The following is a 13,607-nucleotide window of genomic DNA, read 5'->3' as shown; positions in this document are numbered from 1 at the left end:
TCTAGAAACGCCTCCAAAAATATGCTAAAAACATTTCCAGAAATAATTACTGAAAAAAAACAGGTGGATATTTCTAAACTAAATTCTAGAGATATCACTGGTTGTGGTAAAATAGATGATACAATTCTACAAGGGAGAAGCTCTTTAAAGATCTCCGGATTTCTTCTAGACTCTTGAATAAGCATTCCGAGAAACTGATGGAGTAATTATTGAAAATGTGGCCAAACGAAACCCTGCATAATTTTTTGTAGGATTTCTAGTGGAAATCCCTGGAATTTCTCTTAAAAGAATTACAGAAATAGTTGCTGTAGTATTTTGTGATCTTAAACCCTAAATGAACTATTAAATTGAAGAATCTATTGAGAAATTTCTTCACAAAATTATTCAAGAAATGTTTGAAAGAACTCAAAATGTCTGGAGAAAAGTATGAGGAATCCCTGCTTGAATCTAGTTAATGTAAATGAAATGTAACAATTCGTGTGATAATCTGTGGGGTAATGGCTGAAGGAGTGATTTTAAAATTACATAAACTGATACCGTACACCCCCGCTAATTTGAACAGTACCTCATGCAAACCATCGGGGTTCATTTTTAATTTGAACATCTAGTCACCCTAGAAACGTGTTTCTGGTTACCTCTTTCACTATTTTGTTTTTATTCTGCGTTCCGTTCCACAGCGTTCCATTTCACTTTATTCTGTGCCATGAGTTTAATGACGTTTGAACCATTTTTAATTTGAACGATGTGCAAATTACCCCGCTACAGATTAAAAAGTGTTCAGATTAAATGTGGTCAAACCAACGGGGGTACCCGGTACTGGAAAAAATGTCATGAGAGCTTTTCTTGTTTGTTTTCTCTATAAATTTTCAACACGAATGTTTTCAAACTTGGAATAAAACTTTGTATAATTTCTTGAAAGTATTCTTGTAGGAGGAATATTCCTGTAGTTATGACGCTGAGATAGTTATTGCTGGAATATCGGTAGAACTAAAAGAAAATTTCTAGGAAATCCTGTGAGAATTTCTTGGATAATTAGCACATTGTTGGGCTGATGAACAGTAATCACATAATCATCACTGATGAAATCATTTAAAGTTTTTCAAATCTAGATATCTTTTAAAATTTTTCAAATCAAATTTCTGAGAGAAACATTAGAGGAATCTTTATAACAGTCCCTGTACAAATCTTTATATGTTTTCTTGAAGAAAAGGTTCTAGACAAATCACTAGAAGAATTCCTGAAGCTTTCCATGATGAATATGTAAACCCATAGAATAATCGCTCTTAGGAATATATTCATTTTGAAAGGCTTGAATACCGGCTTTGTTTAAAATATGGCTCACAATAGAAATATTTCCAAAGCAGTTCCTGGCTTCCTCCAGCTCAACTTACAGAGGGCCTGGATATTTTTTGATTAACAGAATGATGTATTTTTGAATAAAAAAAACAGGACGTTGTGCTAAAAACTGCTAAAAACGTTGTGCTAAAATAAACACTTTTTATCAATATAACTGGATGCTACAGGGGCCCCTCCAAACTTGATTTTTTTTCTTTTTGTACACATTTTAGTTTGTTAAAAACCGAATTTCTACTACTACAGGAAATATTAACCATGATTTAGGGGCCCCTAGGAACCCGGGGCCCGGTGCGGACCGCACCTACCGCACCCCCCTAGCTACGCTACTGGTTTGCCACATCCATCGACCGGAAGTAGATTTGGTGTCAATGGTCACCGGAATTGAAGGCTAAATTACTTCTATTACCACTATAAATTCAATTTATTTTACTGTATTTTAGCTTTTGAAGCGCTGTGTAATGGTTTCGCCAAAAGATCCCTGGATCCTGATCTCTACTTCGACATCGGAACATTCTTTAAAGAATTCCGATCAAGGTGTTGGTCGAAGACGGGTTTCCAGCAAAAACAATCGTAGGAGAGATTGTTTGATGATGGCAACGAGCTCGGATTTGCAGAATTGGATTGCATGTAATGTGCCGGATCGGGAGGAAAATTTGGTAGGCTGTGATGCCTGTAAGGATCGGTATCATTTCTCATGGTGAACGATGGCATCCGAGATAAATGTCGGTTATGCAGCAAATGTACCTCTGCCATTACCGTTGACGACATGTCGAAATCCGGCAAATCCAGTCGGAGCAGTCGGTCGATGAGGATTCAACTTCGATTGATGAAGTTTGAGGAAGAGCATAAGGCCGGAAAAAAATCGGATGTTGAAGCAACACCAGCTAAAAAAGGAACGTCAGGAAAAAGCTTTGCAGGTGAAAGCAGCTATGGAAAAACTGTTCCGAGATGAAAAGTACGCCCTGTTGATGGCTGAGGCGAACGAAGATGACGACAAAAGGGTTGCGAGCCTAAAAAGTCGAGTGAGCAGTAAGGATAAAGCCAACCGGTGAATAAAGGATCACGCTGGCATGCTAAAGGGTGTCCACGATGAAATTGCCACCCACAAAATTGATTCGCAAAATTCGAGTTTTCATCCGATTGCCATCAAATTTTCAAGGGATTGAAAAATAACTTTTGAACTTCATTTAACTCGTATTTCATTTACAGTCCATACGCAAATGCCCGCACCTTGGCCTTAACCCCGGCCATAAGATTCTGCACAACCTGTGAATCAACCGTTTTTTGCATGTAAACCAATAATTTCTTCAGTTCCTCTACTGTATTCACTACCTTAGGTCGTTTAAGAAGGTGCTGCTGCATAATCGCCCAGTACTTCTCGATGGGGCGGAGCTCCGGAGTGTTGGGAGGGTTGAACATTTTCGGCACGAAATTGACCTTATTACCCGCATACCACTTCAGCAAATCCTTGGAGTAGTGGCATAAGGCCAAATTCGGCCAGAAGATTGTTGGGACGTTGTGGGCCTGCAGGAGAGGAAGCAGCCGCTTCTGGAGCCACTCTTTCATGTAAACCTGTCCGTTCATCGTGTCCTGGGTCACGAAAGGTGCACTCCGCTTCCCGCACGTGCAAATGGCTTGCCAAACCAGGAATTTCTTCGCAAATTTGGACATCTTCTGAGTGCGGACGTGCTCCGCTGAACTTATCCTTGACCATGAAAAACACGTTGCCGGGGATCTGTTTAAAGTCGGCCTTCACATATGTTTCGTCGTCCATGATGCTGCATTCAACTTTCGTCAGCATGTTGAGGTACAACTTCCTGGCACGGGTTTTGGCGGACTTGTTCTGCTTCTCGTCGCGATTAAGGGCCTTTTGTACCTTGAACGTTCGAAGCCCAGCCTTAGTTTTGGCCTTCTGGACAAAACATCGGCTTAGGTGCAGGTTCTTAGCCACATCCCGAACGGAGGCGTCCGGGTTTCGGTTGAAGGCCCCAACTACGCGGTTGTGATTTTTGGTGTTGTACGGAATACTTTTTTCTTCACTTCTGGGCTTCCGATCGGTGGTCAATCGTTCCTCGAACCGCTTAATCACTCGCGACACCGTGGCATTCACGATTTCCAACGTTTTAGCGATGGAACGATGCGAAAAATCCTTGTTCTCGTGATGAATGCGCAAGATTTTATCACGCACAAGCTGTTCTTTCGACTCCATTTCCGCGAGTTTTGATCACAGGACTTTAAAACTTGCAGGATGTAAATAATGCACTAAGAACTAAATCCACCCAAATTTTCATTAAATTCTACCAAACAGTTAAAAAGCTAGAGTAATTTCATAGTGTGGTAATTTCATCGTGGACACTCTTTAGTAGACGGCGACTTTAACCTTGACTGGTTGGTGGAAAAGTAGGCTCTAGGAATCCACCAGCGAGCCTGCTGGATTTCATGATTCCCTTGTAAAACCCGAATCCACTGAGTAGTTCGCTATCGTTTCAACCAGATCAGTCCCACAGGGGCAAATTCAGCAGCAGCTATCAGCAAGGCAAATAGTTCCTTAGGAGTTACCGGTGTTTTCGGGAAACCCCGAGGACTGGCTGCTTTTTGTGAGTAGGAAATGTGTGGCTATTCAGATGCAGAAAGCCTCATGAGGCTGCAGAGTTGGCCGTTGCTTTCAGCAACGGAGGCAGAAAGGTTGGAAACATTGGTCAATTTCGGCATCACTGTGCAAAATCTTCTACGGCACCTGAAAGGAGCGGACTAGCAGGCCCATCTGATGAACCTGTCGCTGCTGAACGAGCTAGTGCAGCAGCTGCTGGCTAATATCGGTTTAGACTGGGCACTCCACAAACAGCGTGCTGGATTTGTAGATCTGGGAACTTTCAGTAACTATATGATGGCGATAACTTCAGCAGCCAGCGATGTTTACGCAATTCAGCGACCAGAACGTCCACTGAGTCAACAGAAGCGATAGTCAGCGCCTCAAGAAGAAGGTGTTCATGTCAGCCTGAAGAGTTTTCACGTTCCGAAGCCAGTGCGCCGGTGGTCGTTTCTGTGCATCGCCTGTTTCTAAATATGATCCTATTTCGCATCATCCCGGCCATGCTGTTTACAGGAAAGAGACACAAATATCAACCTTCGCATTTTTCTATGAGGGGTCGTATCTTACTCTGATTGATTGCCGACATCGCAGATCAGCTAAATATTGTCGGTCGGAGAAGTACGTCCACTGTGCCTCACTTGGACAATCATTAAACGACGAGAGGTCGCATCACAGCAAGTAAGTCAGCAAATCTCTGGTTCATCGAGTTCATGTTGGACGAAGTTCGCACAGTAGATGTTTAGGCTCTACCGACGCAGGCTCTTCAGTACAGCGAGTTGGCCAGGACGACAAGCAAACAGTTCCAAAGATTCTAAAAGGGATGGACAATATTCATCTCTCTTTCTTTGCGAAGAAGGAAGCGCGGTGCTAAACGGAATTAGTTTGGACTGTATTCGGTTGCGTAGGAAATCCAGCGAAAGTGAATGAATTTCTCTCAGGTGCATGGATGACATCTTTCACTGTACTGCAGCAGTCCTCAAGAGGGGCTTCATCCAGCTTATCCTCTTCCAGTAATGCAGCCTCGAGTTGGTGCGCGTATGCAGTTGCGACATCCGGTTACTTAAGCCGCTCCAGGTCATACCGGGTCGGCCGTCGGTACCATACGTTTTTGAAGACGAAGTGTTTTGGGTGCAGCTCAACCATCACCAGATAGTGGACAGAGTCGATGTTAGCACCACGATAATGTCGGAGAAGTGTCGTTCATCAATCATAACGTGGTTGATTTGTGATTCTGTCTGCTGTGGTGATCTGCATATCACCCATCACTATAAAAGCTGTTCCCAGCTCGTGTATGTTGTCGCAGCTCTAGTAGATGGTATGGTTACCTCTAAACGTTCGCACCATTGATCCCTTCCAACACACTTCCTGCAACGCTACGGTTCCGAATCCGCGGTCCTTCAGCACGTCGGCGAGTATGCGAGTGCTCCCGTTGAAGTTGAGAGATTTACAGTTCGACGTACCGAGCTTCCAGTCGCTAGTCCATTCACCTCGCTCTGGTCTTCGTCGATTGTCCCGGGTTGTATTCTCTCGTTGATTATTCATTGCTTGATGTTTTGACGGCTGGCTTGCAGGGTCTGACACCAAACCCCCAGATTTCCGGAGGACCATACCCCCTAAATGTTCGGAGGGTCATATTGTACAGTTTATCTTAGATTCCTTCTCTGGCACTCGAACGATGATCTGCCGCCCCTGACATGGGGAGCAAATGCTGTTGTGAGCCGCTCCTAACATGGAGTTCAGACGCTTTAGGTTTGCAGAAGCAAACCCACCATTCCCTCTCAGTATTCGACCAAAGTTCCCGGGGTTGATTACCCGATCTTCGCTAAGGTTGCTTGTACCCGAGGCGGTAGGTGGTGTCGGTAGGTGGTGTCGGCTTTAGATACGCAAGGTACCAATGGTACGTCATGCCCAGCATTTATCAGCCTTCCGATGAAAAGTACTCTCCTCCAAACTACGATTAGCCATGTGTCCTAAAGCCATTCGACACTTGTCTAATTACATTTGATCCCATAATAGTTTTTTCAAAATTGTTGTTTACATCTCTGTGGATACAATTTTCAAGAATTCTCAATCATTTTTCTGATTTGATACACTAAACAAAGAACTTTCTCTTTTTTCCATCCACAGCAAAAGCTCAAAGACGTCCAGTACACGTACTGCAGCTCGGTTGGCACCAATCGGTACGTGCTGCGACTGAACGAATCCAAAGACTACTTGGACCGGGCCAAGGAAGCGCTGGACATCATGAACCGAATTGCCATCAACTTGTACCCGCGCTTCGAGATGAGCTCCAAAATCAATCGACTGAGCGAAGAGCTGGACGACAGCAAACGGCAGTTGATTGCTCTTTCCGCTAGGGCCGATCGCCGTGCCGTCATGGAGCACTACGCAAACGCCACCCGGGGTCTGTGCGAGGGTGGACTATTCGGCCTTACACTGATGCTGCTGGCCAGCTTGGTGTCGGCTGCGATTCTGAGTCTGCTGGTGTGCGTCGATTCGCACACGTGGATCTATTTGACGAAGAAGTGAGTCCGGATTTGGGTTATATACTGGTTGATCAATGAAGACATGTTGATTGTGTTTTTTTCAGACGACCCTACGAGGACAAATCGGAAACGGCACCATTGTTTCCGGCCGGTGCGGCCACGGCATCTCCAGCATCGGCGCAGATCACGGCCGGAACGATGACGGTCAACCGGACGCTGCTTCATGCCCAGGCTGCCACCAGTAATGGGACCACCGGAGGAACGCTGATTCCGAGTAGCGGCCGCAACGGAACCACACACGGATTGCGCGGGTTGGCATCGTACAGTGGCGATGAGTCACCACCGCCAGATTATAATGTTGTGGTGCATGATAACAGGCATGGCTTTTTTATTTTGTATATTGATTTTATGATTTTTCAGTTTTCAGTGCAAGCCGATTTTGGATTTCCATTGCTTTTTCGTGAAGCGACACTTCGTTGTTTGTTATCTTCTTAAAAGTACTTCTGATTTTCTTTGATTCTTTAAAACGCTAAAAAAGAGGACCACCGGTAGAACGGTAAATCGTATGCACAAAAAGGGTATCATGTGACATGCCCCTTATTTGATTTTATTGTTTAGAAGGAATTAGAAGGCACACTTTTTGATTTTCAAAACAGATATTTATGAAATTATAATGCTAACTCTTCAAAATTTGAACTCGAAGAACAAAACTGAATCGTATTTGGACAGACTCCAACTTACGGTAGGAATACCCTAGAATCAAAGAATCGAATAATAAGGTAAACATTTCAGAATTTGTTTAAAATTAGTTTATAAGAACTGCTAGTTTGCTTGTTCCCACCTTTTTCAAAAATACCATGCGCCAACAACGATAGAAGATGTCACAAAAACAACCATTGCACATAGCCACAATCATATTGTCCCACTTCAATCACTAAAGTCCCGTTTTTCTTCACGTAACAGAGCATCCGGACACCACACCCTGGGTCGGTTACCGTCGCAGCAGAGCCACCTGGCCGGGCCGAACAACGGCAAATACGCAACGCTTAGTAAACAGTGTAAAACGCTCGAATCGAGCGACTTCTACTGAGACTCGCCTGCCTGCAATGTGTCAAGTGCAGGCAGCAACAAACTAGGTGAGTTCGGAACTCCCACAATCTCCCACAGCAACGCACCTACCGCTAAGAGAGTCTTGGCTAACGAACCGCCTGTCGATACGTTTGCAGATAAGAAACTGACCGCCTCGACCGCCACCCTCGCCGATAAGGACCCCCGTGACATTAGTAACAATGGCTTCAACCGCTTTGACCCCAAGTATGTGAGTATTGGCCCGAAGGCCGTTCGAACCTCAAGCAACCAAACGATGGTCAATTTGAACAAGTGTGCCACTCTACGAGCTCACGGCCGATACGCAAGCGGAGGACGAGGCACTAGTCCAAGTCCCCACCTGAAGAGCGTCCAACAGCCCATGGTTGCCCATTCTCAGTTCAACAAACCGCAGACTCAACACACTCAACTGCAAGATAAACCAGAACGCCAGGCAACGACTCAACCCAAGTTGAACATCTCAACCGTCTCCAAAGACTACAATCAATCGTACTCGTGTGCTACGTTGCCCTACAAGAAGCCCAGTGGATTCGCCGATGGACCAACTACGTCCATCTTGAAAAAGGAGAGTAACCTTGACAGCAAGCATCAACATCCGACCGTCTACAGCATCGACACCTCTCATCATCAGCCGGCACCTCAGCCAACTCAACACCACCGGTCTCTATCTAGCACCAATCAACTCTACCACGAAACGGGAGCAGGATCGACTTTCGCTAGCCCACCGCCATCATCCGCGTCAACGGCTACCACCAAGAGCAACATTTCGATCATCAACCAACCACTGCCAGAGATTCCGACCGCGGCTCAGCAAAACAGCAGCAGCCTGAAGAACAATCAACAGCCGCTCTGTGCCGCCACGCTCAATCAGTACCGTTCGCTGCAACGACCGAGCAAGCAGAGCTCGCTCAGCGTCAAAGAAGTGTCTCCTCAACCGCAGCATCATCAACAACAACAGCAGCAACAACAGCTACTGCAGCAGCAGCAGCAACACCAACAACAGCTATTACAGCAACATCAACTGCAGCAGCAGCAACAACAACAGCAGCAGCACCATCCACCGCAGGTGCAACAGAAGCCATCGATACCACCCAAGGTGAGTTAATTTTCCTTGCATTTGGAAGTTCAACACCTTGAAAAAAACAATACCGTGACCAATATACAGTAATCAGGGCTTTACTGCAATCGAATCTTTCAGATTTTGTTTAGTATTTTTGACATTTTAAGCAATTACCTCAACTAACTCCCCATTTTTCCACTTGCAGGTAACACCACCGATGCTGCCGCCGAAGAACCGCCACAAAGACGAATCCCTGTACCAATCCCGGACCTCGTCGGTCTCCTCCAGCACCGGCAGACCTCAACAACCATTACCTCAACCTCCCTCGCACCAGTCGTCTTCATCGTCTCTGCAGTCCTACGGTCACGTCGTCAGTGCCAGCGGCAAGACTAACTTCAACGCCATTCAGCTCCAATTGCAGAACCAGCTGCACTTCAAGCAGTACCATCAACTGACCCAACAACCCTGGCAGCGGGAACAGCTCTCCATGCAGCAGCAACATGCGGCAGCAAGCGGCTATCAGACGCACGACTCCCGGTACGAACAGAAGTCCAACCGCAATCGATCGTACTCGGGAAGCAGCGAACGAGAGCAACAGCAACAGCAGCAGCACCATCAACAACAACTACAACAGCAGCAGCAGCAATACCAGAAGCCTAGCGGTGAGAAACAGAAGCAAAGCTACCAGACACTACCGAAAAATCATCACCATCATTCTTCGAACACGACGTCGTTCAGCACACAAACGCAACCGCAGCCGCTGCAACAACCTGTGCCACACCATCATCACCATCCGTTACCGCCGCAGCAGCAACAACAACAGCAGCAGTCACAGCAGGCTGTGACTCAACAACCGCAACAGCCGAAGAGCATCCTCAGCAAGTCGCGATCGAACGAAGCACGCGAACGAGAGCGAGAACATCGGGAGCGCGAGCGGGAAAGAGAACGGGAACGAGATCGCGATCGGGATCGGGATCGAGACCGAGACCGAGACCGAGACCGAGACCGAGATCGAGATCGAGACAGGGATCGGGATCGTGAACGGGAAAGAAGCTCGCACCGAGGCCACAGTCACGAGTATCATCACGATTCGCGTTCGGTGGACAGCAACAAGAACCCGAACGTGTACTACCGATCGCTGCAGCGCGGAGGACTACAGGCCAACAATGATCTCTACTCGGTGACGGAATTGTGAGAAAGGTTTGATTTTTAAGTTTGTTTCTAGATGTGTTTGGTTCGCGGAGGAATGGTTTTACTGTCGATGCATTCCTCCTCCATCATTGTTTAAAAAGTTTGTTCGAACTGCCCTCCATTTCGATTCTTATGAAAACACACAGAACGAGAATTAACTATTCGATTAAATAAAATCTAGCGAATACAAAACAGGGTTGCCAGTCGGACTCGGAGGAAGATCAACATAGGGATCCATACTTCACAAGTTGAGTTGAACAACATTTGACAATTTTGTGATAGTTTTAAGATATGGTTTTTAACATTCGATACCCGTCTTCCCTCCAAGTAGGCGTTGGATCGCGGCAGAACCCAGAGGCATCACAAATACAATACGATACGTAACCAAACGAACACTGACACAAACACACGAAATGCAAACGAATCGACCGATAGGTGGCACGAGAAGCACACTCACACAAACACAAACAAATAGCGCACCCAAATATATTGAACAAGAAACCAATTCAAAGCCAGAACTGTAAATAGTTGTAGGTTGACGATGTTTTTACGTGAATTACTGAAAGAACAACATAAACAAGTTTTAAAAAGCTAACAATGAGATGTAGAGAGTTAAACAGAATTATCGCAAACACAAAGCGCCGGGACGATGCGATCTGTTGTTAATGTTACTGAAATGAATATTCTTCATTATTAGAAGCAAATCAACTTCACCGTACGATCACGAACACATAAAAGCAAACGTAGGCTGAACTGAACCGGACGGGGAGAAATGTCGTTCATTACTAGTGAAATATGTTTAAAAAAAATCGATGAGAAAAAAAACACAGAATAGGAATAGAATCTTAACTAAACACGAAAATGTTCATTCTCATTCATCCCCCTCTCATTGCCACGTTGCCGTTATTGTGGATTTGATGACATTCATCTGGAAAGTTAAGTAGAGGAAGTTTAGCAGCATTTGCGCACCATTTTCACAAACGGATACACAGACACTCAACAAAAAAAAAAAAAAACACACACACACACATTATTGCATTCTTGCAACTTTTTTCGATCTAAGCGAAGCCAAATTAATCGTAACACCACTATTAGGAACAGCAAACAGAAATGAAATGACCTAGCGTAGAATTAATACTCGAAACACGAAACAAACAATTGAAGTCGGTACGAGACGGCAAGGGCTTGTTGCGTTGCGAATTTTTTTGTCAGGGTTGGTATCGAAACTTCTGCTTCTTGTTCTCTAGAAAAATCCCTCTTATTAAAAAAAAGTCAGTCATTATCTTCACTGAAATCATCACATTTTTTCGCATTCGCAATTCACGTTTTCTTGATTAGAATCGAACTCACGACTCCCAATGCATTAGACAGACGCTCTCTCTTTTAAAACAAATACTGCTTTTTCAGTTTTTACTTTTGCCCCATTTTTAATTGGGCCTTATAAAAAAATGCTTTCTTAACTGCATATATATAGATAGTATACTAATGCGGTTGCTTATATGTTGCATACATCCGGGCGTTTGTTCAGATGTTGTTGTTCAATGATAGTATAAGCCATTTTACGAGACGTTTCGGAACAGCTAATCGATGCAACGGCGTCAACTGACAGGAGACCTGGGATTTTGTTCCAGCGTGATTTTTAACAACGCCTCATCTTACCAAAAAGGGACATGGAGAAAATGACAAAGAAGAGGGGCACAGGCATCGCAGTATCGATTCTATCTCGTCTTGAAGTCCACGTCAGTTGCCAACTACTTCTGTACGATTTTTACCATGCCACCTTGGCCGTAGCAACGATTTTTCCATTTTTCTTGAGCACCGCTTCTTTCTTGAGGAACAGCAGCAGCCAGCTTTTCAATCGACAGCAAATTGTCTCGAAGATTCGACACTTAGAGCACTTTACGCATGTTCGGGAAACAGTATAATTGCTGATGCCGTTAATCACGCCTTCCTCCTTTGCGACCAGGCCTGCGTTGCATTTTGGCGTGACTGGTACATCACGGTTGGCCATGAAACTAATCTCTTTCTGACACGTGGTAGCTTAAACTCCTTTCTTTTTGCAGTGCTTTTTCAGGCGACCGGTTTGACCGCACTTGTGCCATTCCCTTTGAATTTGTCACCATTCTTGCTATACTGGTGACCCACAAACGCCGCCGCTCGGTCCTCAACGGTCTCGCCCTGACGATCAGCTCTTCCGCTAGCAGCCGTTACTTGACCAAATCCAAATTGAGGTCGGCTTCATCGATGTTTTCCTGCGCTGTCATGAATCCAGCACACCAGATCTTACTTACTTATTTGGCTTTACATCAATTATCTCGATAAAGCCTTGCCAACAATTTTTCGCCAATTCACTCGGTTCATGGCCGCTTCTCTCCATCCTCGACTGTGAACCACGCTCTCCAGGTCCTGGTGCACCTGGTCAATCCACCTAGCTCGCTGCGCCCCACGCCTTCTTGTTCCGACCGGATTCGTAGCGAACATCATTTTTACAGGGTTGTTGTCCGGCATTCTTGCAACATGCCCTGCCCAGCGTATCCTTCCAGCTTTAGCTACCTTCACGATAGTGGGTTCGCCGTAGAGTTGAGCGAGCTCGTGGTTCATTCTTCGCCGCCACATGTCGTTCTCCTGCATGCCGCCGAAGATCGTCCTTAGCACTCGGCGTTCGAAAACCCCAAGAGCTTGCAAGTCCTCCTCGAGCATAGTCCACGCCTCATGCCCATAGAGAACTACCGGTCTTATGAGCGTTTTGTACATCGTGCATTTGGTGCGGGGTGAATCTTTCTTGACCGCAGTTTCTTCTGGAGCCCATAGTAGGCACGACTTCCGCTGATTATGCGCCTCCGTATTTCCCGACTAACATTGTTGTCATCCGTCAACAAGGATCCGAGGTAGACGAACTCGTCCACCACCTCGAAGGTATCCCCGTCTATCGTAACATTGCTTCCTAGGCGGGCCCTGTCGCGCTCAGTTCCGCCCACCAGCATGTACTTTGTTTTCGACGCATTCACCATTAGCCCGACTATTGTTGCTTCGCGTTTCAGGCGGGTGAACAAATCTGCCACCGTTTCAAATTTTCTCCCAATAATATCCATGTCGTCCGCGAAGCAAACAAATTGTCCGGATCTCGTGAAAATCGTGTATCGACTGTTAACCTTCCAGTCGTCGCGTGGTTGACCACCGTCAGAACCACCACGCTGCTATTGTGATCGAAAAGCGAGGTTATTTCACCAGTGTTGTACAAAATACAACAGCGCGACGAATGAAGTGTTAAGTCCTGCTCTCCGCATGGCACCTTCAAGCGCAATATTGAACAACAGGCACGAAAGTCCGTCGCCCTGTCGTAGTCCCCGCCGAGACTCGAACGAACTGGAGTGTTCGCCCGAGATCTTCACGCAGTTTTGCACACCGTTCATCGTTGCTCTGATCAATCTTGTGAGCTTCCCGGGAAAGCTGTTCTCGTCCATGATTTTCCATAGCTCTACGCGGTCGATACTATCGTATGCCGCCTTGAAATCGATGAACAAATGGTGCGTAGGGACCTGGTACTCACGGCATTTCTGGAGGATTTGCCGCACGGAAAAGATCTGGTCCGTTGTCGAGCGGCCGTCGATGAAACCTGCTTGATAACTTCCCACGAACTCGTTTGCTATAGGTGATAGACGACGGAAGAGAATCTGGGATAGCACTTTGTAGGCGGCGTTTAGGATGGTGATTGCACGATAATTTTCACACTCCAGTTTGTCGCCCTTTTTGTAGATAGGGCATATAACGCCTTGCTTCCACTCCTCCGGTAGCTGTTCCGTTTCCCAGATTC

At 45.7% G+C, this 13,607-nt stretch overlaps 2 protein-coding genes across 5 annotated transcripts in view; both read left to right on the top strand.

The window, feature by feature from the left end:
* Nucleotides 1-10,809, top strand: part of LOC5575394 (protein tweety-2) — a 245,377-nt gene extending 234,568 nt beyond the window's left edge. The window contains exons 5-9 of one of the 4 annotated variants that reach the window (XM_021848690.1): nucleotides 6,077-6,474; nucleotides 6,540-6,812; nucleotides 7,399-7,571; nucleotides 7,662-8,638; nucleotides 8,808-10,809. In XM_021848690.1, the coding sequence (XP_021704382.1) occupies nucleotides 6,077-6,474; nucleotides 6,540-6,812; nucleotides 7,399-7,525 (798 nt within the window). In that variant the 3' untranslated portion in view covers nucleotides 7,526-7,571; nucleotides 7,662-8,638; nucleotides 8,808-10,809. Of the gene's footprint in view, nucleotides 1-6,076; nucleotides 6,475-6,539; nucleotides 6,813-7,398; nucleotides 8,639-8,807 lie in introns of all 4 variants that reach the window. The other 3 variants (XM_021848692.1, XM_021848691.1, XM_021848689.1) reach the window with 3 other exon arrangements.
* On the top strand, nucleotides 7,542-9,797 carry LOC110677653. Its single transcript, XM_021848552.1, has 4 exons — nucleotides 7,542-7,545; nucleotides 7,662-8,464; nucleotides 8,808-9,169; nucleotides 9,710-9,797. Exons 1-4 carry the CDS (start codon nucleotides 7,542-7,544, stop codon nucleotides 9,795-9,797), a joined length of 1,257 nt encoding a protein of 418 aa, XP_021704244.1.
* Nucleotides 10,810-13,607: the final 2,798 nt, after the last annotated feature.

This window comes from Aedes aegypti, chromosome 3 (assembly GCF_002204515.2).
Source record: "Aedes aegypti strain LVP_AGWG chromosome 3, AaegL5.0 Primary Assembly, whole genome shotgun sequence".
Taxonomy (NCBI): Eukaryota; Metazoa; Arthropoda; class Insecta; order Diptera; family Culicidae; genus Aedes; species Aedes aegypti.
This window is presented reverse-complemented; position numbering and strand designations above follow the sequence as displayed.